This window comes from Vigna unguiculata, chromosome 5 (genome assembly GCF_004118075.2).
Source record: "Vigna unguiculata cultivar IT97K-499-35 chromosome 5, ASM411807v1, whole genome shotgun sequence".
NCBI classification, from domain to species: Eukaryota; Viridiplantae; Streptophyta; class Magnoliopsida; order Fabales; family Fabaceae; genus Vigna; species Vigna unguiculata.
The window spans coordinates 3,047,600-3,074,940 of NC_040283.1; the positions used below are offsets into that span (position 1 = coordinate 3,047,600).

The 27,341-nt window shown below is 31.1% G+C and overlaps 2 protein-coding genes across 6 annotated transcripts; both read left to right on the forward strand.

Moving 5' to 3' along the window:
* Positions 1–12,859: 12,859 nt before the first annotated feature.
* On the forward strand, positions 12,860–17,660 carry LOC114184933 (probable WRKY transcription factor 3). Of its 2 annotated transcripts, none has more exons than XM_028072342.1 (4): positions 12,860–13,354; positions 14,339–15,066; positions 15,153–15,311; positions 17,049–17,660. In XM_028072342.1, the coding sequence occupies exons 1-4, from the start codon at positions 12,968–12,970 to the stop codon at positions 17,329–17,331; spliced, it is 1,557 nt and encodes a 518-aa protein (XP_027928143.1). In that variant the 5' UTR covers positions 12,860–12,967; the 3' UTR covers positions 17,332–17,660. The 2 variants fall into 2 exon arrangements, with proteins under 2 accessions (XP_027928143.1, XP_027928144.1); XM_028072343.1 differs by lacking the exon at positions 12,860–13,354 and adding an exon at positions 13,377–13,842.
* A 2,319-nt stretch (positions 17,661–19,979) lies between these two features.
* LOC114183164 (protein IMPAIRED IN BABA-INDUCED STERILITY 1-like) lies at positions 19,980–26,429 on the forward strand. Of its 4 annotated transcripts, none has more exons than XM_028070079.1 (9): positions 19,984–20,793; positions 21,890–22,174; positions 22,280–22,597; positions 22,831–23,058; positions 23,279–23,376; positions 23,782–23,893; positions 23,976–24,485; positions 25,087–25,219; positions 25,999–26,429. In XM_028070079.1, exons 1-9 carry the CDS (start codon positions 20,473–20,475, stop codon positions 26,013–26,015), a joined length of 2,022 nt encoding a protein of 673 aa, XP_027925880.1. In that variant the 5' UTR covers positions 19,984–20,472; the 3' UTR covers positions 26,016–26,429. The 4 variants fall into 4 exon arrangements, with proteins under 4 accessions (XP_027925881.1, XP_027925880.1, XP_027925882.1 ...); XM_028070081.1 differs by lacking the exon at positions 25,999–26,429 and adding an exon at positions 25,401–25,939 and having other exon boundaries at positions 19,985–20,793; XM_028070080.1 differs by lacking the exon at positions 25,999–26,429 and having other exon boundaries at positions 19,980–20,793; positions 23,985–24,485; positions 25,087–25,394.
* Positions 26,430–27,341: the final 912 nt, after the last annotated feature.

Consider the following 27,341-nt stretch of genomic DNA (forward strand, 5'->3'; position numbering starts at 1 on the left):
TCTCGCGCGAATGATAAATAAGGGTATAAAGGTCTTTTTTGGGAGTACAGAAGAACTGTTGGAGGTGCAGGGAGAAGGCCCCGTAGAGATGTTTATAAATTGCTGAAATGGGTTGTTCTTCATGCACCCCCATTTTTTGTCCCCGCACCCCCTAAATTCAAATATTCCATTTTACCTTTGAGTCTCCTCTCCCCTTGCATAGCTAGTTGAGACAACACCCACTATGAAAAGTATAAAGAATAATGATATTTAATGATTTTTATTTTAATTGTAGTAAAAATAGTTTGGGAATTACAACTTTTGTGGGGTGCAGGAAGAAAATGCTGAAATGATTCAGATAGACCCATTTTTGTTGACAAAGCCCATTTCCTAACTAACACTTTCATGAACTTTCATATTTTCATCATTCCAATACATTTGAAAATTACAATTTTACCTTTTATTTTTTATTTATTTTTTTAAGTTGTAGAATATACAATCTGAAGATATTATAGAATGTACAATCTCATTTAAAATTAAATTGCATTCTGTAGTTTGGAATTTTTAGTTTCAATTCCCAATGTAATTGAGAGGCGTTTTGCATTGTAAAATATAGAACATTAAACATAAGTAATTATCTATTCTATTAATGAAATATAAATTTGTATTTTAGAATATAAATTTATGTTTTAAAATGTGTAATTCGATACATATAAATTTATATTTTGTACTGAACATTTAAAAACACAAAATCAAATTTCTAATTTCACGTTATAAAATAAACAAAATTAAATTATATAATATAAAATGTATACAAAGTTTAAAATAAATTTAAAATTATAAAAAATTCAAATATCTTTTAAAATGAATGGAAAATAATATTTTGACTACTAAATTTTGACAACTTTTTCTTACAACATTATGTGTCATCTTTTAAGTGGTTTTGGAAAATTGAGAATGAAAAAAATGAAAAATAAAAACCCACTTAAAAAATGACACCTAAAATTATAAGAGAAAGTTGTTAAAATTTAATAATAAAAAATCATTTTTCAAAATGAATATATACACAAAAATAGTTACGGAAACTAACCCCTTCATCCAACTTGTGCCAGAAACAAAATTCAAGGAAGAATGAAAGAAATGAGTGCATAGGGAAAAGGAAAAAAACAAAGACAAATTGATCATTTTATCATCCCACCTCACGTGGATACAGATCGAGATTACAGGGTGCAGAAATAAATGACTAACTGACTCATTACAGGTTGCAGAAATAAACAAATGAAAAAACTAATATATTTTTACTAAATTGAGATATAAATATTGACTATACGATATTATTATGACTTACAAAGATCAAATCATGTAATAATAATTCACGGAAGTTTTTAAGTGATTATGTGATTTTAAAAAATTTGCAGTTCATTCTGCCATTCTTTTATAGTAGCAGAATCTAAATTATTTTCCAACTCCAATACTTTCTTACTGGATACTTAATTTTTTAAATTTATGGACATAATATATATATATTCATTTAAAAAATATTTTTGACAAATTAAAATTGTTTTTACAATGGTTCTTGTGAACTATTTTTTTCCTGGTTAATCTTGGTATTTGAAACTTTTTTTGTTCACGATCACTTCACAAATTTGAAAGTCTTGGACTTTGGGTTTGGTTTATGTATTTGAAAGTCTTGGTCTCTATATCTCAATGGATTTTGAAAGTCTTCTTATCATATGTGGAGGTATTTGCAATAATGTTTCAACACTCGTGCTATATTTGGATGGAAGATTAGTGTCAATGTTTGTTGGAAGTCTCACATCAACTAGAGATAAGGTTAATTCATAATATATAAGTGAGGTGCAAACCTCATCTTACAAGCTGGTTTTGTGGGATTGAGTTAGGCAATCCACTTCTAACATGATATCAGAGCCAGGTTAAGTTAGGCTTAAAGCCCACTTCTAACAATGTTGTTTGAATAAGTGGATTTGCGAGTAACTATTCTTAGGATTACCCACAAAAGTGAGAAGATAAAAGAAAAACCACATCAAGTAGATAACATTATTTATTTGATCCTCTAATTTTAATGTATCTATGAGCTTGCAATTGGTGAACCTGTTGTTGGTGAGATAAGTGATGGAGGAGTGCCAATGGTTTATGGAAGAAGGTTTTGAAGGAGAAAAGTGATGAAGATTAGGGTTGGAAATGAATTATAAGAATGAGAGAAATGATGCTCTCTTTTAAAAAAATTCAAATATTTGAACCGAATCGATTCTCCCTCTCTCATCGTAACCACATAATTGATTCACTCTTTACATACTCGGATCTCATGTAAAAAAAATTAAAAAATAATAATAATAATAATAATAATAGTATTTACCTTTAAATTTATATTGTAACATTCCATTTTAATGATAAAAAACTAATAAAATAAGATATTTCATAATAATATTCAAAGGTAGATTAACAAAATAAAAAATATATTAATACAGTCCTTTAAGAGTATAGACAATAAAAATATTTCACTAAAAAAAAATCATGTAAATTGTGGTGGTTATTTTTGTATAATATGACGGTTTTGACCGTTGTAATTTATGTTTGTAGTGGTTTCAGAAACCTTCGTATTTCGTGTTGCCACAAAGCAAAATGTGGCGATTTTAATTTAATTGTCACGCACACTACCATATTTTGCAATGTATAAAATGACAATTTTGGGATGTAAAATAAGGCGGCTAAAACCGTCATAATTTAATTAGTGGGAAACAAAATCAATGTGAAAAGCGTCAGTTTGAACTACCATTATTTGAATTATACTACGACATTTTTAATTGTCGTAATTCAACTTTTATATCATCTATAATCCATACTTACTATTTATAACTTCTTAATTAATTTCTCAATGTAATAAAATATTATTTTTCATAAAAAATATACAATCACTCATACATCTGCTACAATCTCACAACTCTAACTACGAATTTCTCATCGTTCAGAGGTGTCACTAAATCTGCATATTCATATGCTCCCACCAAAATGGTAATCATCGCAGAAGAGAAAAATAACACAAGACCACAAAGTGCAAGAATAAGCTAATATACAAAAGATTACGTTAAGACCATTTAAAACATAAAAATAATAAGTCATGCATGGACAAATTACAATAATTCACATAATTGCATAAAGACAATTGACACTAAACTCAATTATCCAGTTACATGCATTTGGAATCATAATCACTGAAGACTTGCACATGTGGTGGTCTCTATTGCTTTGCAGAGCCATTGTCAATAAGTTTCACCGTACCACACACAACGTTAATCCATCATTATCTAAGGTCATTATCCTGTCATAGACTAGGCCTTTCCATACTCTCACCACATGACTCATTATACTCTATTTGAGTATGAATGATTACTAGAATGCATACACTAAAATAACACCACCATAAAATCTTCTCATAAGACTCATGGAATTACGTCAAACACATACAATGCTCGTATATATTAACAAACACATTATCATCACAATTTCACAACAATACTTTCACAATCATGTATAATCACATTTTCATATTATACAATTACATATCAAGTCAAGTCTTAGTATACCAGCATCAATCATACATAAGTCATACCTCATATTATAATAATATCATATTCAATCACGTTGGAAAATAAAAAATTACAACAGCCAGGGTTTCACTTGGGCGAGATCATATCGCCTGAGAGACATTTTATACAGAAACTAGAATAAACTCTAGAGCATTATCATCTGTGCGACAAACGCTCTCACTTTAGCAACAAAATTTTCACTTGAGCTAAAATTTTACAAAAGCAAAATAAGTAATGGCTTTATCGTCTGAGCAAGAAGCCTATCGCTTGAGCGAGTTGTCGCTTGAAGGACAACTCGAACAAAGAGTAAAGTGGAATTCTAGGCTATTGTCACCTAAGTGGGATTCCTCTTGCTTGAGCAAAAATAGCACATTTCCACCCTAATCTTGGTACCTAAGGTTCATAATCACACACCACAACAATTCAACCCATTTCATGGATCGATTTACAACATGCAACACATATTTATTAAAAACCAAGACGAATTATTCCCCTCACCTGGCAAAACAATTAAGCAGACTCAAACAACTCTAAGAACATCAAAACACCTTAGGTCCCCACGATGCTTTATTTATATCTAGGAATGACACAAAAATGATCAGGACCTGCCATTATGATCACTTACCAAAAGAGACTCATAAGGAGGGTTTAAACCTCAAATGCAACCAAAGGAGAGTCACATGCGAGCCAGAACAGAGAAGACCCACAGGAAAACTAGCAAAAATTCAACTTACATGATTGAATAAACTAATCAAACAAAAAGGAAGAGGATCACCCTAGCGGTCTCCGATCTCCAAACAAATGAACAGAAGATGAAAACTCCAAGAAAGAAGTCAGGGAACTCTAAAAAATAATTTATAGATAGATAGTGTGTTTTAAAATAACGAAGTTCATTTATAACAAAACTATTTATATTAAAACCTCTTAATATTATAATAATCTAGTCTCACTATTTTTAAGTTACTATCACTTTTAAAATGTCATTTTATATCACATTTATTTTCAAGGGAAAAATGATAATCATTTAATTTTATCTATTAAAATATTTTTGGCTTAATTATCATTTTGGTCCCCTAATTTGTTAAGTTGGTTCATTTTGGTCCCCTTATTATTTTTTGGTTCAATTTGGTCCTCTAATTCTTTAAAAGGTTCAATTTGGTCCCTGCCGCTAAGTCAACTTTAACACCGTCTCCGTACATGCCATGTGTCATTTTGTGGAATTTTCAATTTTTAATTTTTTTTTTAAAATCTTTTTAAAATTTTTTTAAAATTTTTTAAAATTTTTTTAAATTTTTTAAAAAAAAAATTAAACTGCCACGTGTCACCTTATGATTGTGACACATGTCAATTTGAGATTTTTTATTTAAAAAAATGTACTGCCACGTGGCAGGTCACGATTGTGCCACATGTCAATTTGAGATTTTTTTGTTTAAAAAATGTATTGCCACGTGACAGGTCACGATTCTGCCACGTGTCAAGCTAACATTGGTTGTTTTCAATTTAGTCCCTCTATTTACAATTTTGATTCAATTTAGTCCCCCAATTTTTTAAAATAATTCAATTTTATCCTCTCTAATTTGATACCAAATTAGTAATTAAGCTTAATTACAACTTATATATACATGTTAAAATAATTTTTATTATATTTATAGATTAAATTACTCCATCTAACTATTCAAATTATTTTTTTTTTACATGTATAGAAAATTTCAAGTGTAAAAAATTACAAGTGAAAAATGTAAAAAATGAAATAACATGAGTATTTAAGGAGTGATTTGATGTATAAATGGTAAAAAATTATTTTAACATGAATATATAAATTGTAATTAAGCTTAATTATTAATTTGGTCTCAAATTGGAGAGGACAAAATTGAATCATTTTAAAAAATTGGGGGACTAAATTGAATCAAAATTGTAAATAGAGGGACTAAATTGAAAACAACCAATGTTAGCTTGACACGTGGCAGAATCGTGACCTGCCATGTGGCAGTACATTTTTTAAACAAAAAAATCTCAAATTGACACGTGTCACAACCATAAGGTGACACGTGGCAGTTTAATTTTTTTAAAAAAATTAAAAGAAAATAATTTTTTTTTGAAAATTCCACAAAATGACATGTGGCATGTACGAAGACGGTGTTAACGTAGACTTAATGGTAGGGACCAAATTAAACCTTTAAAAAAAATTAGAGGACCAAATTGAACCAAAAAATAATAAGGAGACCAAAATGAACCAACCCAACAAATTAGGGGACCAAAATGGTAATTAAGCCAATATTTTTTTAATCTATCATACTCATCACGTCATACACAAACCTACTTAAATCACACAACTCTTAATCCAAATAATATCACATTCACCTCATTTTTCTCTTAAATCCACTTTTTTAAATCCATCTTCAAATCCAAACACACCCTTAAGTTAAAGTGTGCAGATAATAATGCAATGATAGGATCAATAACTATGTTCATGTCCTAACACATTTGAGGTACTTAACTATTTATACCATTCTTAATAGACTTGAATAAACTTTGAAGACAAATCTATGTCATTTTTAATCTTAATTTAGTCGAGCTTAGTCATGATGATTTATTTTAGATGTTTATTATAATTTTAAACATTGTGTTGAGGTGTTCTTAGCTTTGCCTAATACTTATTGATAAGAGTTGCACTTCTCGTTCTTGTTTGATATTTGTAAGCTTCATCGAACTTACTTGTTACTTTTTAGTAAGGTAGTACTTTTCGACCTTACTTCTCATCCTTACCTCGTGCTTTTTAGTCTTGTCTGCATTTATTAACCTTATTTGATACTTTTTGGTCTTGCTTGATACTTATCGACAAAACTAAAATGATCCTAACTTATTAGTTAATTTATTATTCAACTTAAACTTTCTTGAATTTTAAACAATATAGTATATTGACTCCTTGTATTCGAATGTACTGCAATGAGTTTTGAAATAAAATTTTATTTTTTTGCATATTTATCATTAAGTATAAAAACTATTATTATTTATTATCTTTTTATTTTTTCATAACAAAATAGTATTTTATTTAACTAATAATTTTCTTACAAGTATATACTATCTTAAATTATAAATAATTTAAAATGGATAGAACACGTTTCTTAAACAGCCAAATATTGCTTGAGAGAAACAACCAAGTTTCTTAACGTGTCGATTCTTATAAATCACTTTCATGTACAAGGAAAGAAAAACGTTAATTAGTTAACTTTATATACACATAATAGATTAATACTATTGATGACGATTACTAAATAATAACATATCATTAGAGGAATAATTTGCGCAACACACTTCTCATTGTCCCAATAACTCAATCAAATCCTATGAAAACGGATTAACCAAGTTTCTTTTAAGAACAAAAAATATGAAAGTAAAAATATAATTTCATCATCATTCTAATTTTTTGAACCATATTTTCAATTGAATTTTTAATTTGTTTCTTATCGTGTTTTAAAAATATATTAATTTTAATAGATTAAAAATTATATTTAAAATATTAAAATTAATATTATTTTGACAGAATAGAAAAATAACACTAAAAAAATATGTAAAAGATCCAAATTCAACATTATTCTCTTTGAAAGAAAACAGTGAGTTTTAGTCTTAATGAAGTTTCGGTGATGATTTTTATATGTTAATAATTATAACTTCAGCGTTTTAAATTCAATTCTTTTATTTTTAACGAGTTTTTAACCATGATAAGGATCTTACAATTTTTCCGTCTAAGAACTGCTTAAAAAACTGAAAAGAAAAAATTTAAGATTAATGGTGTCCTTAGTTAAGAGTTAAGAAGTAAGAGATGATGAAATTAAAATAAATTACTTGACATGAAAAAATAAATTAATATACATATAATATTAATATATTAATCAAATACATTTAAATCTTATTTTATTTCTTATCTCTTTTATTTTCGTCCAATCTATTTTTACATTTCCTTCATACATAAACAAATGGTAAGTTTAATCTATAATTTAATGATACATAAACTCAATTTACATCAACCAACTATTTTAATTTGTTTAACAAATTAAAAGTAAAAAATATTTAAAATTTAAATCTTGTATCATAGGGCCGATCAACATCTCTAACCGGACAACTCAAGGATAAGCGGCCTTTGACCGCTCGCTACAAACGGACAATTTAAATCGTGACTTGTTGATGTGATAATTTCTCTGAAGTGTTATTAATAGCTTAACAACCAAACAATCCAAGAATAAGTGGCCGAAGGCCGCCCGCATCGACTGAACGACTTTGACAGGTATCCTAATCATCTAAATGATCGAACGGGAAAAAAAAAAAAGAATACCGAGCAAGAGGAGAAAAGAAGAATCAAGTAACAACAAAGAAAATGAGGTTAAGCGAGTATTTTAAATAGACATTCGGTCTCTGTACCCGAAACAAACCTCAATAATAGAATCAAATTTTTTTATATTAAATTATTTTATACAGTTTAATAAAACAGTACTTTTTCAATTATATAATTATTAGTTGAAAAAAGAGTCTGACCCACAAGTCTACGAAGTAGACCAACCTAGATTTATATATAAAACTAATATCTTCAGAAAAAAAAAAAAACTTAATATGTTGACAATGAAAGTGTCTTAAAGGGATAGAAGCATTTGGCAAGTTGGTTAGAAGCACGTTTGCATATAGTTGCTGCCAAATGCCAATTGTACATGTATTATTAGCAAGTGGCTGTGTCATGCCATTTCACCAACTCACCAAACTCAACTTGCTTTATACCAAACTATCTCACACTTTCACATTCATATCTCAAACCACAAATAAAAACATTCTTAATCCACTCACTTCACTTCTCTACTTTCATTCAATAAACTTTCATGTGCTGCACACATTCTTTATACACTATCAACTCTACTTTATTATTTTACTATTATAATGCATCTGAGGATAAATAAATATGTATAGATTAAAAAAAATTGGAGTGATTCTCCATTGAACACGAATCATGCTTCAGGTTTCTAGCAAAGAATATTTATTGTTTGATATAGAGTAAAGTGAAATTGTTTAGTGATACATGAGTAAGAGTTAAATATGTTTTTGGTCCTTGACTTTAAGAGAAAATTAGAATTAGTTTTTTTTTTCAAAATTTTAGATCAATTAAGTCTTTCAATTTTAAAAATACGTGAATTTAATCATTTTAACTACATTTTGTTACGTTTATTTAACGTTTCAAATGTGTTTCATTATAACATTTCAACTAACATTGAAGCGAAAATGTGTCAAACAATGTAAATAACTCAAATGCGATTATGAAACACATTTGAAACATCAAATAAACTTAATAAAAGTTCAGTTAAAAGAACTAAATCAACACATTTTAAAAGATGAAAGACTAAATTAGGCAAAAATTTTCAAAAGGGACCAATTCCAATTTTCATTAAAAATTAAGAAATCAAAAACATATTTAACCCTATAAGTAATAAAATTGAAAAAATTATCACTTTAATATTTTTAGATAGAAAGTGATGTCCATATCTTATGTAGATTAGACTAATATTTTATTAATGTTGTATTTTTCTTTTGAAAAAATCGTCAAATTTAAAAGTATTTTTGTATTTTTTTAAATGATAAAATATATAAATTTTAATTATTTTTTATTTTAAGTTTAATTAGAAAAATCTAAACTCTTTAATCCGTTGGTAAACCAACTAGAATTGATAGATTAAAAAGGTCAACTCAGAATGTGAAATGAGTCACTTGCTAAGGAGCACTTTGTCCTTCCATTCATAGTGCATGATAATGAACTCAAATTTAATGTGCCTTTAAAATTTAGGCCACTTGCTCCTTTATTCAGGACCCACTCTCCTTCTTTCTTCCCTTTAGCTGGCATTGCTATTTATTGCTACTTTAGTTAGATTACTTCTTTATTGCCACTTTAGTTTATTCAATTCATATTTTATAGTTAAAGAAATGTAATTAAACTTAGATGATAAAATTTTGTGAACTATAGAAGTATATAACTTCCCTTGTAAAGCATCAAAGAGTGATTTTATATCATAAATAGCACATTTCGTTTTCAGATAAAAGACTTCTTTTTTAGCATGTGTTTGGTCTTCAACTTGGTGTGAGTTATTTATTTGATTTGATTTGTGAATTTGATGAAGGCAACGATCTTTGCAGAACGTTGAATTGATGCATGGTTTAACTTGCTCCACGTACACCTATCAAACTAAACTATATTCCAGGTGCTTAGAACATTACTTCTCCTGCAAATTAAATGAAATGGTTTTTATCCAAAATTAATATATTCATTTAGTTTTACATTTTTAATCTGGTTTAGGTTTAGTGAAAACAGAGGAATTCAATCATTTAGATATATCTTTTTACCACAATCGAGCATTATATCATTTTTTTACTTTAGTATATTATTTTTCAATTTAGTTAATACTGAACTTGCAAACGCGTATACAATATCGTCTAAATATGTAAATAACAATAACTTCATTTAAAAATTACACATAATTATTAATTTGGTCTCCAATTTTTTGAATTGGTTCAATTTGGTTCTTAAATTTTTAAAAGATTCAATTTGATACCTTTATTTTTTTAAAGTATTTCAGTTTATTACTTTTATTTTGTATAATATTGAGCTTGCCAACATGTATAAAGTATTGTCTAAATATGTAAAGAACAATAATTTCATTTAAAAATTACACATAATTATTGATTTGGTTTCTAATTTTTTAAATCAATTTAATTTGGTTCTCAAATTTTTAAAAGATTCAATTTAGTACCTTTATTTTTTTAAAGCATTTCAATTTAATACTTTCATTATATTCTATGTTGAGCTGTCAATGTGTAAGGTAAACATAGATAATTATTTATATGAAAGTACTAAACTGATGATCCATTTTAAAAAATAAGGATACTACATTAAATTTTTTAAAAATTCAAGAACTAAATTGAATCAAGTCAAAATATTAAAAAATCAAATCAACAATTATACCTACAAATTATTAAAAAACTATTTTTTTATAGATATGATTTAAAAATTATTATTGCATTTTTAAAACGATGATGATTTGTACTATATTTTTTAAAATTTTGCCTTCAAAATATGTAAGCAAATTATTATCTCGTATTTACACATAACATATAATTAACATAATGTTACATAAAAAAATTATAATTTAAAAAAGAGAGTAGTATGTTAGGAGACACAAATCGTAATCAATTATAAAAAAAAGTAAATAGATAATAAACAATTTATCAGTATTATTACTCTGGTATATCTTTGTTGCCTAAAAAGTATTAAGAAAACTTTCTTATCTACAATTTAAACCATTTATACATGTTACATAAAAAATTCAAGTTGCACAATTAAAGAGAACAAAATAAATTGAATTTAATAGATAGTTCAGTTGACAGTACCATATTTTGTAGGGAAGACCTAAACCTTTTAAAAAAGAAAAATTACCTCTTGACAAGAGAAAAAAACTTTTGACAAATTTAACAAAATTTCTAAAAATAGAATTAAAACAGATTAAACTTTCATTTTTTAATTAAAATAACATAATAAAATAATGTTTTTTTACTTAAATAAGAAATTTTGTCAAAAACTTTGTTAAAAACTTTATTAACCTATCATAACTCTTTAAAAAATATATCTTTATGGAGGAACCATGAACTTCAAATGTCACCAAGTCCTGAAAAGTAAATTTAAATCTAGGTTGAAAAATTCATTATTAAAAATTATTTTAATAGTCCTAATAAATCAAATCTAAAATATATTTCAATTTAAAAAAAATCAGGCCCAATTACTTATAAATTTTAGATGTTTAAAAATTCTTAAATAACTATACAAAGTTTCTAACACAATTGGTCCATAATTGAAACTGTAAAACACTATAGATATCATTTGCAGCAACCAAGTTACTAAATTCACTTTAATTAATTAATAATAAATTTAACTAATATATTTGAATAAATAATATAAAATGAGTGGGATATTCTTTTTGTACCTGAAAAAAGTGTGGAAAAAACTAAATTACTTTGAAGATTTAAACAAGATCTTTATGTAGAAGAAGTGAAAGAATATCTTTAGAAAGGGTTCATTTTGTCTGTGCCAAATGGGACCCTTCAATGAAGTTACGAATTTTATAGTTGAAAAATGTTGAAAGAAGGGTAACAGCATAAGCAATATCTGTTTCAGAAATTTCAAAGCATGGTGTCCCACTCTGTTCATCATGCTCACACGTTAGATATAATCAAAACTATTTTCTCTTTTGTTGTTTAAGAAAGAAAGAAAATAAATAGTAAACAAAGGGTTTTTTATTTTACCTTTTTTAAGGTTAGAGTAAAAGATTGATCTCTTCATTTAGAAACTTCTGCACAATAACACATTTCTGGGTTTTTTCAAGGTTTAAAAATATGAATAAAGAGAAATATTTAATGAAAGTAAATCTATGTATATATTAAAATTCCATCAATCATTGACTCTCTTTTGAATAATTAAATATTTATTAAAATTGCATGTATACTATCTCCATTCCTGTATCTAAAGTATCTATTTTATAGTTAAATATTTACTAACATTATTCATCTCTTTATATAATTTATTTTAATCTGTCTTTAATATTAATAGTAGCAGTTTTTGACTGTTTATTTTTTTGTAGTCAATAAACAATAAATTTTAATTAACAAGGTAAACTCAATTTCTCTCAGAATTCGCAAGAAATAGCAAACATATTAATTAATTGAATGGAAAATAGTTATTCAAACCGTCTCTTATTTTAATTATTTAACAAAATATTTTTAAACCTTTATGATTTGTATAGTCAATAGACAAAAAATAAACTAATAAAATTAACTCACATTCCTTTTAAGTAAAAAAAAGCTACCTACACAAATTAATGAATTGAAAAAGAAAATTATATAGATTATTAATAAATTTAATTCTACTGACCATATTAATTAATTTGTTAATTTTATCAATCCGATTACATTAATGAGAGCTGCAAGATAGACGAAAAGAAATGTGAACTTAGTAAAACAAAAAGAAAAGAAAGCAAACACAAAAACGCATTATATTAAGTTAAAAAAGAGATAAGAACAATTAACCAGTAATTTATATCATATTATATATTATTATATGAAAAAGATATTTTTTTTAATAAATTATTTTTGTTTAATAAAATACGTAATTTTTATCCAATAATAATAGTTATTATTATTTATTATTGAGTTTTGCACGACACAAATTGGACTTTGCGCTGAGTGTTGAAGATAACACTACACAAAACGAAAATAAACGAAACCATAGTTTCGTGCCTTTCTCGCGCTATCTATCCATTTTATTTTCTCTTCCATAATTTTCTCACCCACCATCCATGTCCACTCCCAACGCCGACTCCGGCACGGCGCCGCATCAGCGCCCCACCATCACACTCCCTCCGCGTCCCTCCGCGGAGGCCTTTTTCTCCGCCGCTGGCGGCGCTAGCCCCGGTCCCATGACCCTCGTGTCTAGCTTCTTCGGTTCTGATGCCGCCGCCGACTGCCGCTCCTTCTCCCAGCTTCTTGCTGGCGCCATGGCCTCCCCGATGGCCTTCTCCACCGCCGTGGCCGACAACTCCGGCAAGGACGACGATGGGCCCCACAAGGGCTTCAAGCAGAGCAGACCCATGAATTTGGTCATTGCTCGTTCACCTGTCTTCACTGTCCCACCCGGGTTGAGCCCTTCTGGGTTTCTTAATTCCCCTGGCTTCTTTTCCCCTCAGGTGATTAATTTCATTCGTGATAGCGCTTCCTGAAGGTGTGTTGTGAGGATGAATTTCAGAAGGGGTGTGGTGTTTTTGTGAAGATGTGGTTTTTTTGAAAGAAGGGTGTGGGATCGGTTGATGGGTATGGCGGATTGGAGTTTGGTGTTTTTGGGGTTATCAGTGTGTCTGTAGGGAAGTGCTTGTGGACTGTGATTGTAGTATAGTACTCTCCACAGTTCAGATTTGATCTAGATTTTATTGCAATTGTATAGCGTCGTGTGTTATGTTTTTCAGCGGACTACTTCACTGGTGTCGAAGGATTTCTGGGTTGTGGAGTTGTATGTGTGGATTTTCAGACAAGGGGACGATTTTTTAGCGCATTCAACTGCGCGAAAAATATTAATTTGGAGTAATACAATTACGAAGTTGGTGTTGTTGGATGCGTTGCTCTAGTGAAGCCAGTGGGATTTAGATCACACCTTTTCAAAATGTCAAAAGTTTTAGAGGTATTATGTGTCAAAGTAAAAAATGGTTTTTGGTTGCATTACCCTGATTCCTCAGTGATAGTTTTGATATGTTTTTTTTGGCAATAACCGAAATGAAGACAAAATTCGTGGCTGAAAAATGCGATCTCCGTGAGTCACTCGACAGTGAAAATAATCGAGATATTTTCGTTGTCCATGTCTATGTTGACCAAGGAACTCAATGATTGGGTTTATTTGTCTTCTATTAACGGGTGTTTTAGCTTTCCATTCTACTTGTTCATTACTACATGGTAAATGTAGTTGAAGATTGGTTTTGCCCTTAAAAATTTGTCTTTTTTATTTCTGGATAAATGTGCATGGTTATGCATGCATTATATTACACATTTTGCTGGTCCTGCTGTTGGGGTGTTTATTCATCATCATCATCATTATTATTATTTAATGTGATATTTTTGCCTTGGGATGGTGGATATACTTGTTGGAGGTTCTCACCATCTCTTCAATTTGTTGTATACAGAGCCCCTTTGGGATGTCTCACCAACAGGCTTTAGCACAGGTTACAGCTCAAGCTGTCCTAGCGCAATCTCATATGCACATGCAAGCTGATTACCAGATGCATGCAGTAACTGCTCCTACTGAACCACCAGTACAACAGCCATCTTTTGCTCTAAACGAAGCTTCAGAGCAGCAAATAGTTCCATCTGTATCAGAAGCTAAAAATACTCAACTAGAAACTTCGGATATCTCACAGGCTGATAAGAAATATCAGCCGGCTTCCCAGGCCATTGACAAGCCTGCAGATGATGGCTACAACTGGCGCAAGTATGGGCAGAAGCAGGTTAAAGGCAGCGAGTATCCAAGAAGCTACTACAAATGTACCCATCTGAATTGCCTAGTGAAGAAAAAAGTTGAGCGTGCCCCTGATGGACACATTACTGAAATTATCTATAAAGGTCAGCATAACCATGAAAAGCCTCAGGCAAATAGACGTGTCAAGGATAATGGTGATTCAAATGGAAGTGCAAATGTTCAGCCTAAGTCCGAGTCAAACTCACAAGGTTGGGTTGGACAACAAGTAAACAAGTTTAGTGAAAACATTCCTGATTGTTCAGTTCCTGAAAGTGACCAGATCTCCAATCAAGGGGCACCTAGGCAACTACTACCTGGGTCAAGTGGGAGCGAGGAAGTTGGTGATGTAGATAATAGGGAAGAGGCAGATGACATTGAGCCAAACCCCAAGAGAAGGCAAGTTTATTTATGTTGATCCTTTATCATACAGCTATGCACCTCTATAATTCTTCAGAATATAGGCTAAATTTTCTGCTTTTCAGGAATACTGATCTTGCGGTTTCTGAAGTACCTCTTTCTCAGAAGACTGTCACAGAACCCAAAATTATTGTGCAAACAAGAAGCGAAGTTGATCTTTTGGATGATGGTTACAGGTGGAGAAAGTATGGTCAGAAAGTGGTGAAGGGAAATCCTCATCCGAGGTGATTCTTTAACTCTTTGCTACAATATATCTTCTAAAAGACTAGTATATCCATATTTCTAAAAATTCAGAATGTTTTTAATTCTTAAACAGTATATCGCTTTGGAATCATGTAGCTAATTGTATAGAGTTTGATTAGCTTAATAGATATGATATTAATCATAGATACAAGAGTCCTTCATTATGTATTCTGTATCTTCTTTTGAGTTCTACTATAAAAATATCGAAGACAAATTAATTAGCAAGCAGCGAATTTAATGGTATAAGATGAATCAGTGGTATGAGGTTATAAGAAGTTTAGGTTTGATTTTGCTTACACAAAGTCCAGTCTGTGCTAATTGTGTGTAATGTGTGGTAATTTGTACTGTGAAATCACTTTATCTATTTGTACATTATGCATTCACTTTAGTTGATTTTAAATGGGTACCATATTCCTGAACAAATATAACACAATAGGTATGTCTTTGCAAAACTTCTAACCTTTATGCTAGGGTTATTCGTCTAATATGACAATTTTATTATCAGTGTATTTCTGAAACTTAAGAGGGAGTTTGCATGTGTTTTCTTATACCTCAAGGAGGTCAATGTAATATACCCACGTACAAATCTGTGTTGAGTGATTCTGCCTCTTTCAAAAATATCATTTTGTTTTGGATTATGAACATCTTTAATAAAGAGTATTTGATAATTTGACAATATTTCCCATGTACTTCTTGATGTTTTGCTATCGTTTCATTCAGTGGGAGATATCAAGAGATAAGGATGAAGTTAGAGAGATTAATAGACATCTTCGTAGAATCGTAGTTTCCTAAGTAACAGATAAAATGAAACAAGATTTCTTCTGTAATGTTTTGAGAAGGAGCAAGTATTATCTTTCCGTCTTACTGCTAAATTAACTTCACGTGCTTTTAGTTTTCTTCATATTGAGTAATAAAAGTATTCGCTTAGAAATTTGCTTTCACCCATCCTTGATTTATGGCTTTTCATTTCTCTGTACAAATGATTTTCTGTGTCGGAATGTCGGCTTCTGCTTCGGACTCTATTATAGAATTTTATCTGTCAGCTTCTATAAGCAATGGGATTGTGGACTATAACCCCAAATGTTGCGCTTGACAATTTTTTACGGGAAAATTGGTAGAAACTTGACATTTTATCTCGACGGTGGCCACTAATAGCCGCCAGGAACAAGTATGTTATTTTTGTCACTTTTCATATTATTTTGAAGGCTTTCTTTAAATGAATCTAGTTAGTGGTAAATTTGGAATACAATTTGCAAAGTTGTCGAAAAGAATACGGTAACTAAAACTAAACTATTTACTTACTTTCCACAGAGCTTTTTAACATATTGTAGTTGTTAATTCAGTTTCTATCCAAGTTTTTAAATTTAAAATTAGAGAACTTTGTTGTTTTATAATTTAATAAAAAAAAATATCTTGGTACACATAAGGAGTTCTCTTTATTCTTACATTGTGTGTGCTCCTTTGATTCTATAGTGTTTTCACTCTTTTTTTGCTGTACTGTTGTGTTCGATAGAAAATGTTTCTTTCTTTGGTTTCCTTGCAGCTAGTGTGTTCTCATCTTTTGATGCATGACTGTTTCCCTTAGATATATACACACTTACTTTGGTTAATGTGTATGAGGACACAGCCACTCATTCTTTCAATCTGACAACAACTCGATAAATGTATAATGTTTTGGAATACTTTTAACTTGTCTGGTACTGAATTTCTATGGACAGGAGTTATTACAAATGCACAAGTGCAGGATGTAACGTGCGTAAGCATGTTGAAAGAGCTTCAACGGACCCCAAAGCTGTGATAACCACGTACGAGGGTAAGCATAATCATGATGTTCCTGCTGCTAGAAATAGCAGCCACAACACAGCTAATAGCAATTCAATGCCATTAAAACCGCACAACGTGGTACCAGAGAAGCACCCTTTGCTTAAAGATATGGATTTTGGAAGCAATGACCAGAGACCTGTACATTTGCGCTTGAAAGAAGAGCAAATCATAGTATAAAAGTGTGGTGTCATGACATGACTACTCATTCCACCTAAAGTACAGAATGAAGTTGTCTAGAAGATGAAATGGATAATATGAAGGTGTAGTCACTAGTCAGAGTTGGCAATGGTTAGTGCTTGTTTATTGTTTTCTATTTTCACTGTATGTAACACCTTCTTTTGTACATCTAAATTATGGAATTGGTTGTATAAGATATCGTTTACAGGTATGAAGATCATTTAAACTAATGTACGAACATTATTATATAATTTATAAAATACTCCTTGTAAGCTGTAAGGCCACTTCTAGAGAGTACAAATAATTGAAAAGCTTGTATTGAGTTCCTTTTTGTATGTTATGGAAGTTTAAAGAATGACTTTGATAACTTCAATCATCTGAATGGATTTATCTTATATAGCCGTCCCCACTAAGTGGGACAGCGCTTAGATATTTTTTTATCATAACCATGTAAACTGGTATTGTTAAGATTCTAGTAAGGTGGAGTTGTTGAATAATGTTTACCTCATTATTGTTCACATGAGATAGGTGGTGAAGTTAAATCTAACAAAAAATTTGTCACTACTTTCAACTGCTTTGTGCTTAATGAATGAAGTACTTGAGGTCTTGTCTACTGTGGACAACACACTGAATTTGTATCTAGGATCTGTGTGACAAAGGTCTTGAGAAATTGATGGGATGAAAATAAAAAATTGAATGAAAATAGATGAGACATAAAGTAGAAATTAATGCATATTTGGTAGGTAAGAGATGGAGATAGATGAAAAGAATTTTGTGTGTTTGTAATAAAAGAAATAATACAGAATTAACTTTTAAAATAATGGAGTATATTGTATTATTTTTCATACACATTTATTTCTATCTTGTATTAAATTTCTCTTTCCTCGAACAAATTCTCCATTTTCCTTTCATCAAACATTTTTGACTTGTTTTATAAATTGCCAAAAAAATAAAAAAATGTTTGATTAAAAGTAGTTTCTATTGTCTGTCAATTTTCATTTCAGAGCTAACTTTCTCAAATTTATTAAACTGGAATATTCTTATGTAAAATTTTCATTTTCTCTGGATGTTTTAGCAGGATCATATTTAGATTTGGAATGGATAATGTGTAACTGAGAAAGTATAGCTCCAGTTACAACTTTTATTTAGAGTACTTTAGTGTCAGACTTTGCTCCTTGGTGTTAGGCACCCCATAAACAATTGTGGATATTGATTTTGTTCTTTTAATACTTGAAAGAAAATAAATTCTAGTCGAAAAATGTTTAGTTAATTTTTATTTATAAGTAAGATGTGATGTTGATATTTTAATAATCTTTATCGAAAATTAATCTTTTTTTTTTCTTTTACATCCAACGAATTCTCATTTATTACAAAAGATTGAATTCATTAAACCATTTCGACCTTTCCTCAACATAAAACCACCCATCAATTAAAGCATCCTATTTCATCCAACATTTTAAAAAATTCTTTTCAAGTCCATTTTAAATATGTAATTATTTGATTTTTCTTAAAGAAAAGCATATCAGTTCTACATAAAGAAGACTTGACTATAATGATTAATTAATTTAAAAACTAAATTGGAATAAAAAAAATGTTAATCGTAATAAAAGAATGCAAAATATAATTTGATCTTGACAAAGTAGAGAAAGGAAACACCCATCTGCTGCTACCTTTATTATTTTCTAAAGATGGTCAAAACATTAAAGTTTAGACTTATTTAATTTAACTCATTTTTCTTTTCTCCTTTTTTTAGTCACTTTACCCGTGTCAAGGAATCTTATCAACAGGAAAATTATTTTAACCACTATGTAACTTTTAGTAGTTTTTGAAGAACAAATAACTAATATCACCCTCTCAGCAGAATAATATAAATTTTATATATTTATAGCCACAAATAACAATTATTATGTGTCAACATCATAAAGTATTTATTGAGTGTTTGAGCATGACATTAAATCATTTTCGAGTACAAGATGTAGATGTGAGCATTACACAACAATTATTGATGCTTAAATTATAAGTTTCTCCCATTTTTTCTTTTGGAAGAGAACATTATTAAAAAATGGTTCAGCATTAAACATAAACACTCATTTTAATGAAAATTAAAACCTTAACTCACCATCTATTACAATCTTTTATGATTAATACTGTGTATGCGATACAGACACAACTATAGTGAAACTTTTTGCACGGTCTCTAGTACATATCAAACATGTATGTTGTGTTCTTTAAACAGAGAAACAAAATCATGCAAGAAATGATACACAAAAAGCTCCAACACATGTAGTACATAACTTTAGTCATATAATCAAAATACAATCAAAACTAGAAACAATCATGACCCACGTAGTGATGAATAGTTTGAAAGAAAGAACATCATAACCACAATCACTCACTGAACATGTAAATTATCCAATCAAGTCCAGTGAGGTGTCAGGTCACAATTGGACAGCAACTCATGACTAAAAGAACTGTCGGATTACAAATATATACATCTGACATTTGAACAACGAAAAAAAAAACTAAATTTTAATTTTTTTTACTATAATGTAATGATAGAAAAAGAATGTGTGTGGATCAAATTATTATTCCAACCCAAATCAACTAATTCCATCACGCGTTTGAATGGTGCATTGGTGCTGTTAGGAGTTGGCATGTAGCAATCGTTCACCGTGGCATTACAACACACTGTCTTTTTCTCTTTCTCTTTGTACTTCTCTGTGTATCCAACCAAAGCGACAAACAAACAGAAAACAATAACGCATTATTCGAACCGTTACATTACACCTTTTTCTCTCTCTTTTCTTTCTTTCTCCTACATTAGAACACCAAAAAGAGATATGCACCCTTGGGACCCGCGAATGTCTCACGACCGTTCGCGACATCCTCGAAAATCCTCCGCAGATCTCGCGACAGACAGAGAGAAAGACGAGGGTTGGATATTGATTACTGGATTGTGTCATTTCCGGAGGAGAGAAAAAACGGAGCGAAAGGAGCGAGGTAGGAGCAACAAAGCATCCGTTTTTCCTCCTCTCCTAATGCTTTTCTTTCTGGGGTTCTCTCCGTTTTCTCTCTGATCGTTTCGTTTTTCTCCGGAGGCGTTTTCGTGACCCGTTTCCTAGCCGGGTCGAATCCCGGCAAATGGGTTGCGCGAGCTCGAGGCAAGCTCTTGCGGGAGTCGATTTCACTCCGCCGGGACTGCTATCGTTGCAATCGAGCTCGCGGAAAAGGTGCAATGGGAAGAGGCGAAACGGCGTCGTGGAGGCGCGTGAGTTGGACGCGGGATTGGAGGAGGAGGAGAAGGAGTGGAAGAAGGGGAGCTTGAGAGGTCCGGTGTCGTTGAGGTTTGTGGAGGCTGAGCAGAATGCCGCTGGGTGGCCACAATGGCTTACCTCTGTTGCAGCGGAAGCCATTCAAGGGTGGGTCCCTCTCAAAACCGATTCTTTCGAGAGATTGGATAAGGTACTCAACACCATTTAATCAATACATTCATATTCAAGTTCAAAAATAATTTATTTATGACATCTCAAATACCAAATTATACGTCAAAGGTATTCAATGCCTATAATTTGACAATAGAAAATAGACGTGGATGTTTAATGCTTAGAAGTTAATAGAGATTTGTGCATTCAATTTTATCTTGTATTATATATTCTCCTTTAATATTCTATTAAACATGATCACGTATAATGAAAATCAAACAATTCTATTTGTAGTTGTAATTTAACGCAGAAAAGGATAAAACTTACTAGCAATTTAATGAGATGATTTTGTAGTGTTGCTTTTCATCATGTAATAAAGTTTCACCCATGGTAATATTTAATAAACCTTTATCAATCATATTGTTGCGATGAATTATTAGAAAATAATATCAAAAGTATGCGAGGAATTAAATCTACCTTTTTCGATTAGAATTTGACTTTTAACTTGGTAGTTCACATAATTAATAGAGGCATGTGTTGAAAGTTAACCTATATTATTTGGGTGAAACTCCAATTTGGATAAGAACAATCTTACTTTTTTGTTCTTGAAAAAATGAATTCTTTGTGGGAATTAATTACGCGTAAATGATGATTGGGCCAAGTTCATGTATGCTTCAATTTTTGCAATGATGATTTTGTTTAAAGATGGCAATAACCTTCGTAGTGTGATGAGCCGTATAGTATGAGATGGTGGCAGTTTTTTGACTTTTTATAATTTGGTGGAAAATAAATGATGGGAGTGGTGGACCATTTGTTTTCTTAGACTTAAAGTTTTCAATTTTGGAGGTAGCTTCAGTTGCGTTCAAGAGTCCTCCTACGTAGAACAAGGCTAAATAACAATTCTTCTAACCAAACATAATGATATTAAATGTTGAAGTTTTTGCATTTAACTATTGGAGAAAAAACAAAAAGACAAAATCATGTTGCTAAGATTCGATGAAAATTTGATGTTAGATTCTCACGAACTGGCAACTAGCTTGTAAAGAACAGAGACACTATTTCTTGGCCTTATTATGGCTTATTAATGTCATTATGTTCTTTACATTTATCTATTTACAACATTTTCTTTTCTGTAGATTGGACAAGGTACATATAGCAATGTATTCCAAGCACGTGAAATTGAAACTGGGAGGATGGTTGCCCTGAAGAAGGTACGATTTGACAAACTTAAAGCTGATAGCATTAGGTTCATGGCGAGAGAAATAGTGATTCTTCGCTCACTTGACCACCCAAACATCATGAAATTGGATGGTATAATTACTTCACAACAATCAAACAGCATATACCTTGTATTTGAATACATGGAGCATGACCTTGCTGGCCTAGTGGCTTCTCCTGATATAAAGTTCACTGAAGCACAGGTTTGTCTGCATTTTATAACATAATTTTGTGACTCACCACGTTGGTTACTTTAGCTTAGTGCATTAGATGTTACCTTAACTGTTGTTTCATACCTTACTCAACAGATTAAGTGTTACATGAGACAGTTATTAAGTGGAATGGAGCATTGTCACCATCGAGGTATTATGCATCGAGACATTAAAGTATCTAATATACTAGTGAACAATGAAGGTGTTCTCAAGATAGCAGATTTTGGATTAGCAAATACCCTTAGTCCTAGTAGCAAGCAACCCTTAACAAGTCGAGTGGTGACTCTATGGTATCGTCCTCCTGAACTCTTAATGGGAGCAACAAATTATGGAGTTTCGGTGGATATATGGAGTGTTGGCTGTGTATTTTCTGAATTTTTTCTGGGGAAGCCCATCCTTAAGGGGAGAACTGAGGTAATCTTCATTTTCAACAACACACTGTAACATTGTTCCAATGAGAATTTACCTTATCACCACATTACACTAATGAATTGGATCCTGAAATTGTCATGTTGTTTTGCCTTCAGGGAGATAAATTCAAGAATTTATTCATCCTTCCAAGGATAATCAATGCATCATTTCATCTGTGAGGCTAACACTAAATCTATGGTGGCTTAATTTGTTGTGTGTTCTTATTTAATCTACAGGTTGAACAATTACACAAAATTTTCAAGCTTTGTGGGTCTCCACCTGAGGAATACTGGAAAAAGAGTAAGCTTCCTCTGGCCACAATGTTTAAGCCTCAGACTAATTACGAAGCCTCTCTTCAAGAGAGGTGTAAAGGTGTTCCTGTAACTGCTGTAAAACTACTCGAGACTTTACTTTCCATTGATCCTTCCAAGCGTGGGACCGCCTCCTCTGCACTCAAGTCTGAGGTGAATTCTTTATGCATTTTGATGTCTTCCTTTTTCAATAAGATTTATCTTTACCATAAAGATCGACTCTTCACTAGTTAACTATGAGGATTGTGTTCCATGAATATTTTTCATACTTGTTATTCTGAAACTGCTGTTTTAGTAGGACACGCATGCTGGCTTTTGGCTATTGCACGTAATTATGTTTCTGATTCTATGTTTCATGTTGGACATTTTGTAGTATTTCAGCACCAAGCCATATGCCTGTGATCCATCAGTCATGCCAAAGTATCCACCAAGCAAAGAAATGGATGCTAGAAATCGGGAAGAAGCTAGCAGGTATATGTCATTTCAGTGTTTTCTTCTATATATTATGGCAAAGCTATATTATATTTGCATTTTTCTCCTGCTTTGACTCTTATTTATGAACTTATTTATTATTAGTACTACTATAGGGAATGAAAATTAAAGGTTGCTTGATCTTCGAAAACTTCAATCCAAGGCCTAAATTTTGGTCACATTCGCGTATGTTATATATCAAAACCTTATGCTGGAGAAATAGACGTCTGAAGTGAAAAAAGTTAGCATTTAGTATTCATTTAAATCATTCACCAGGTCCAAACTTGAGTATCTTAACCACCGAATTATGTAAAATGGATACTCAACTTAATCATGGCTTCTATTGAAACTACATCCTTAATTTATTTCCAATTTCTGTTACTGAAATCTTTGTCTTGTACACAGGAAAAAGATGCTAGGTAAAGGGAGAGAGACTGTAACATCAAAAAGGAATAATAGACGAGTCCAAAAAGTTTCCAATGACCATATAAATTTCATCAAACCAGCTTGGAAAGAGGTACTCTTGCTTTCAGTAACAGTGCCACGCTGCTTGAAGAAAATAACTATTTTTTATTCACTTCTCTTTCTTGTTTGTGAAGGAAATGCAGAACAGTTCTCAAAATGTTTGCACAGGTGATGATGGTAGGGCACATGTTGCAAAAGTTAAAATAGGAGCTTTGCATAAAGAGCAACCAAAGCTTTCATGTGATGCAAAGTTTGAGGCTGCCCAAGTGGTGAATGGTTGCAATGGAAACAGTGTGTACTCTGGACCGGCACATGTCTCAGCATCCAGTGGCTTTACATGGGCTAAAAGGAGAAAACCAGAAGCTTCATCCATATTGTCTGATGGTTCAAGAAGCAAAATCAGTGCTCTGGATCCAATCTTTGTAAAAGGCACATATGATTTAACAAAACAAGGGATAGAAGTTTCAGAAAGGAAACATGGTCTCAACACAAGACATCAGGACAGGACTTTAACCCATGTATTACCAATATACCAGGCTCCTCGCTTTCATCAAAAATCATTCGATTTAGCTGATAAATACAACTCAAATTATTTCATGGAATTTGATTTCACAGATAAATTGGATGCTCTGATAGTAGATCAGGTAAGTTTGAAATCCTCAGGCGAATTTGAACACGTTTTATGATCAAACAAAACGATATGTTATCATTGCTGACATGGACAATATATATGCCAATTTTGATGACATTAACTGATCTGTCAGATCTGGTAACAAATACGTCAGGTGTTTTTCCATTAATAGCTGGACCTAAACTATTTCTAATGGATTTACATTTTTTTTACTAATTAGTGGTTGTAAAACTTCCCTTGCTATAGATAACTTAATCCTCCAAATATCAGTAACATCACAATGATTTCCAAATGGTAAATTTAGTCCTCAAATGACTAATTTGATCCTGGTGAATAGTAGCTTTGCACTATTTTGATGCCTACAAATTAACACCAGAGAAGCAATTTGGTCTAATAATCTTTGGTAAACTAAATTATTGTTCTTAGAATATTCCAATGATGAAAATGAAGGTTTGTTTTATTATTTTATTTACTGTTCATTGACATTCTTATCTAGTAGTGTTGTTTTCACCGAGTGTTGATCATATATGAAATCTTGATATGAATCAAAATACTTAAGTACTGCTCTATTTTAATCAGGTTGCATCTTATTTTATGTGCCAAAACTTTTACAGGGCCAGAGAAAATATGGTGAGCCTGTGAAGCTATCAGCACCAAAAATTATTTCATCAGATAAAAAGGATGAGTTGTTGCAGCGGAATGAAAATAATATGCGTCATTCTCTTCGTATGTCAACATCGGGAAGAGGTAAAGAGACTACTTTTATCTAAAGGTGACGTTACACAAGAAACAAACATAATGTTGCATAATGTTGCAGTATACATTTTTGGTCTGTAACTGCAGTTTTAAGGGTAAATCAGAAGCTGTTTAAACCAAAATTACAATATAACTCGTTATGAATACCAGCATATCAATTTGTGTATTACAGACCAATGATACAAGGATCGATGGAGAGGATTAATCCCACATCTTCAAGGGCTGCATGGCTAAGAAAACATTGTGGCCATTGATGATATCCTTAATGGATATCTGAACCATTATAACTTGTACTTCAGCTTTCTTGATTTTGGCAACAGCTACCCATATTTTGTTCACTACAGAGTTAAGTGTACATATAGGACTAACTCTGAATTATACATAGGATTACAGTAACAAATTGCAGCTCCCAACTGTTGGGTGATATGCTTAAGGAAAAGTTAACTTTTCTAGTACAATTCTTTTACCTTGGTGACCCTCTACTTCATTTGTTCATTTATTTATTTCATCATGTTCCCTCAACCCTTGTATATGCTGCATTGCAGATATTCTAAAAATATTCTTGCTCTCTTGCAAATAGGCAATACAAAGTACTACAATGAAGTTATACCAAAGCAATTATACATTTTTTCTGGTCTTTGTGGTTCTAACACTTACATATATTGTAGGAGATTACTTCGTGCATTCTTTATGAAATCGAAAATGTATTAAAAATTTTCTGGATCACAGTTTCCAGAAATATTCTAAAAGAAAATATTTTAACTATTCAGGATTATTCATTCTATAACAACTTCATTCACCATGTTCCTCCTCTGGGCTACAACAAACACATTAACGGTGTGGCCATGCTTGTCGGAATTTGTCCTTCATTGACGACATCATTGTTTGCATGAAGCACGTTGGCGTCGGCGTAGGTACAAAGGTTATGTAGGAAATTGCTTCGGCCACCATTGTAGTTTTGATATAACTTAAGCACTCAAAATATCAGTAGGTTATTGACCATGTAGATGATGTTCTCAATCGCAATGCCAAGAAAATCATTCAGGAAACTAAAATTGAATGTTTTCTCTGACATGCGTAAGCCGACATATCTTTTGCAGAACGTGTAACCCATGTACTTATTTGAAACATTCTAGATTTATATTCTAGAAGATGTACAAATTTTACAAGGTTATTTTTATTATAAAATTGCAATTCTCAACAGCAATGTCATCGGTCTCCCTACTTCATAGTAAGCTTGGAAATGGGTCAATGAACATGTGGTGAAAAGCATTTATCATATAAAAAGCATAAAAGTTATTGAATGTTAATTTGTTTTTTTTTAGTAATTTAAAACATTTGATGGTATAAATTTACTGCCTGCACTCTATGTTTATGATTATAGGTTTTAAAAGGTTATGAATTAGTAGAAAATGTCACTCAAAAAAAAAAAAATACTGTAGAATAATAGTAAGAAAACTACTTATTCTTTTCTTAAGTCCTGCAGGATCATATGAAGAGAATTCATATTTATGATGATGAGAAAGAAGTAAAGTAATAGAAAAGGAAGAAAAAATAAGTGATGTCCATGTTCATTTAGAAACAGAACCATGTATTGAAGTTATTATATGAACATTGGTAGTGACGACGAATTATGAAAAATTGTTTCTGTGTTAGGAATTCAAGTGTGAGTCTAAGTCCCATATTGGTTAAAAATGAGAAAGTAAAGCATTATATAAGGATAAAGATACATAAACCCATTGTCTTAAGGTTTTGGATTGAGAATGATGTCAATGTCTTATGTAATTGGACTTAGACAGTAATATACACACGAATAATATTATTCAGCAAACAGTATTTTAGTTTTACTGGGGAGATACAACACCTTTTCTACCCTTTGACCCATTATTATTTAAGTGTTTTCTTCTAGTGATTCATGTATCACTACTAACACATCCTATATTTATAAATAATCCAAAGAAAACAAGGTACCGAAGAAATTATCAGTGTATGTCTCAAAGAGTAAACTACTGGACAATTACTACAATTTCTTAATGATAAATTTACGGTCCCAAATGAATAATTTTTTAAGTAGTTAAAAACTGATTTCGAAATTTATTTTGGATTTTGCAAT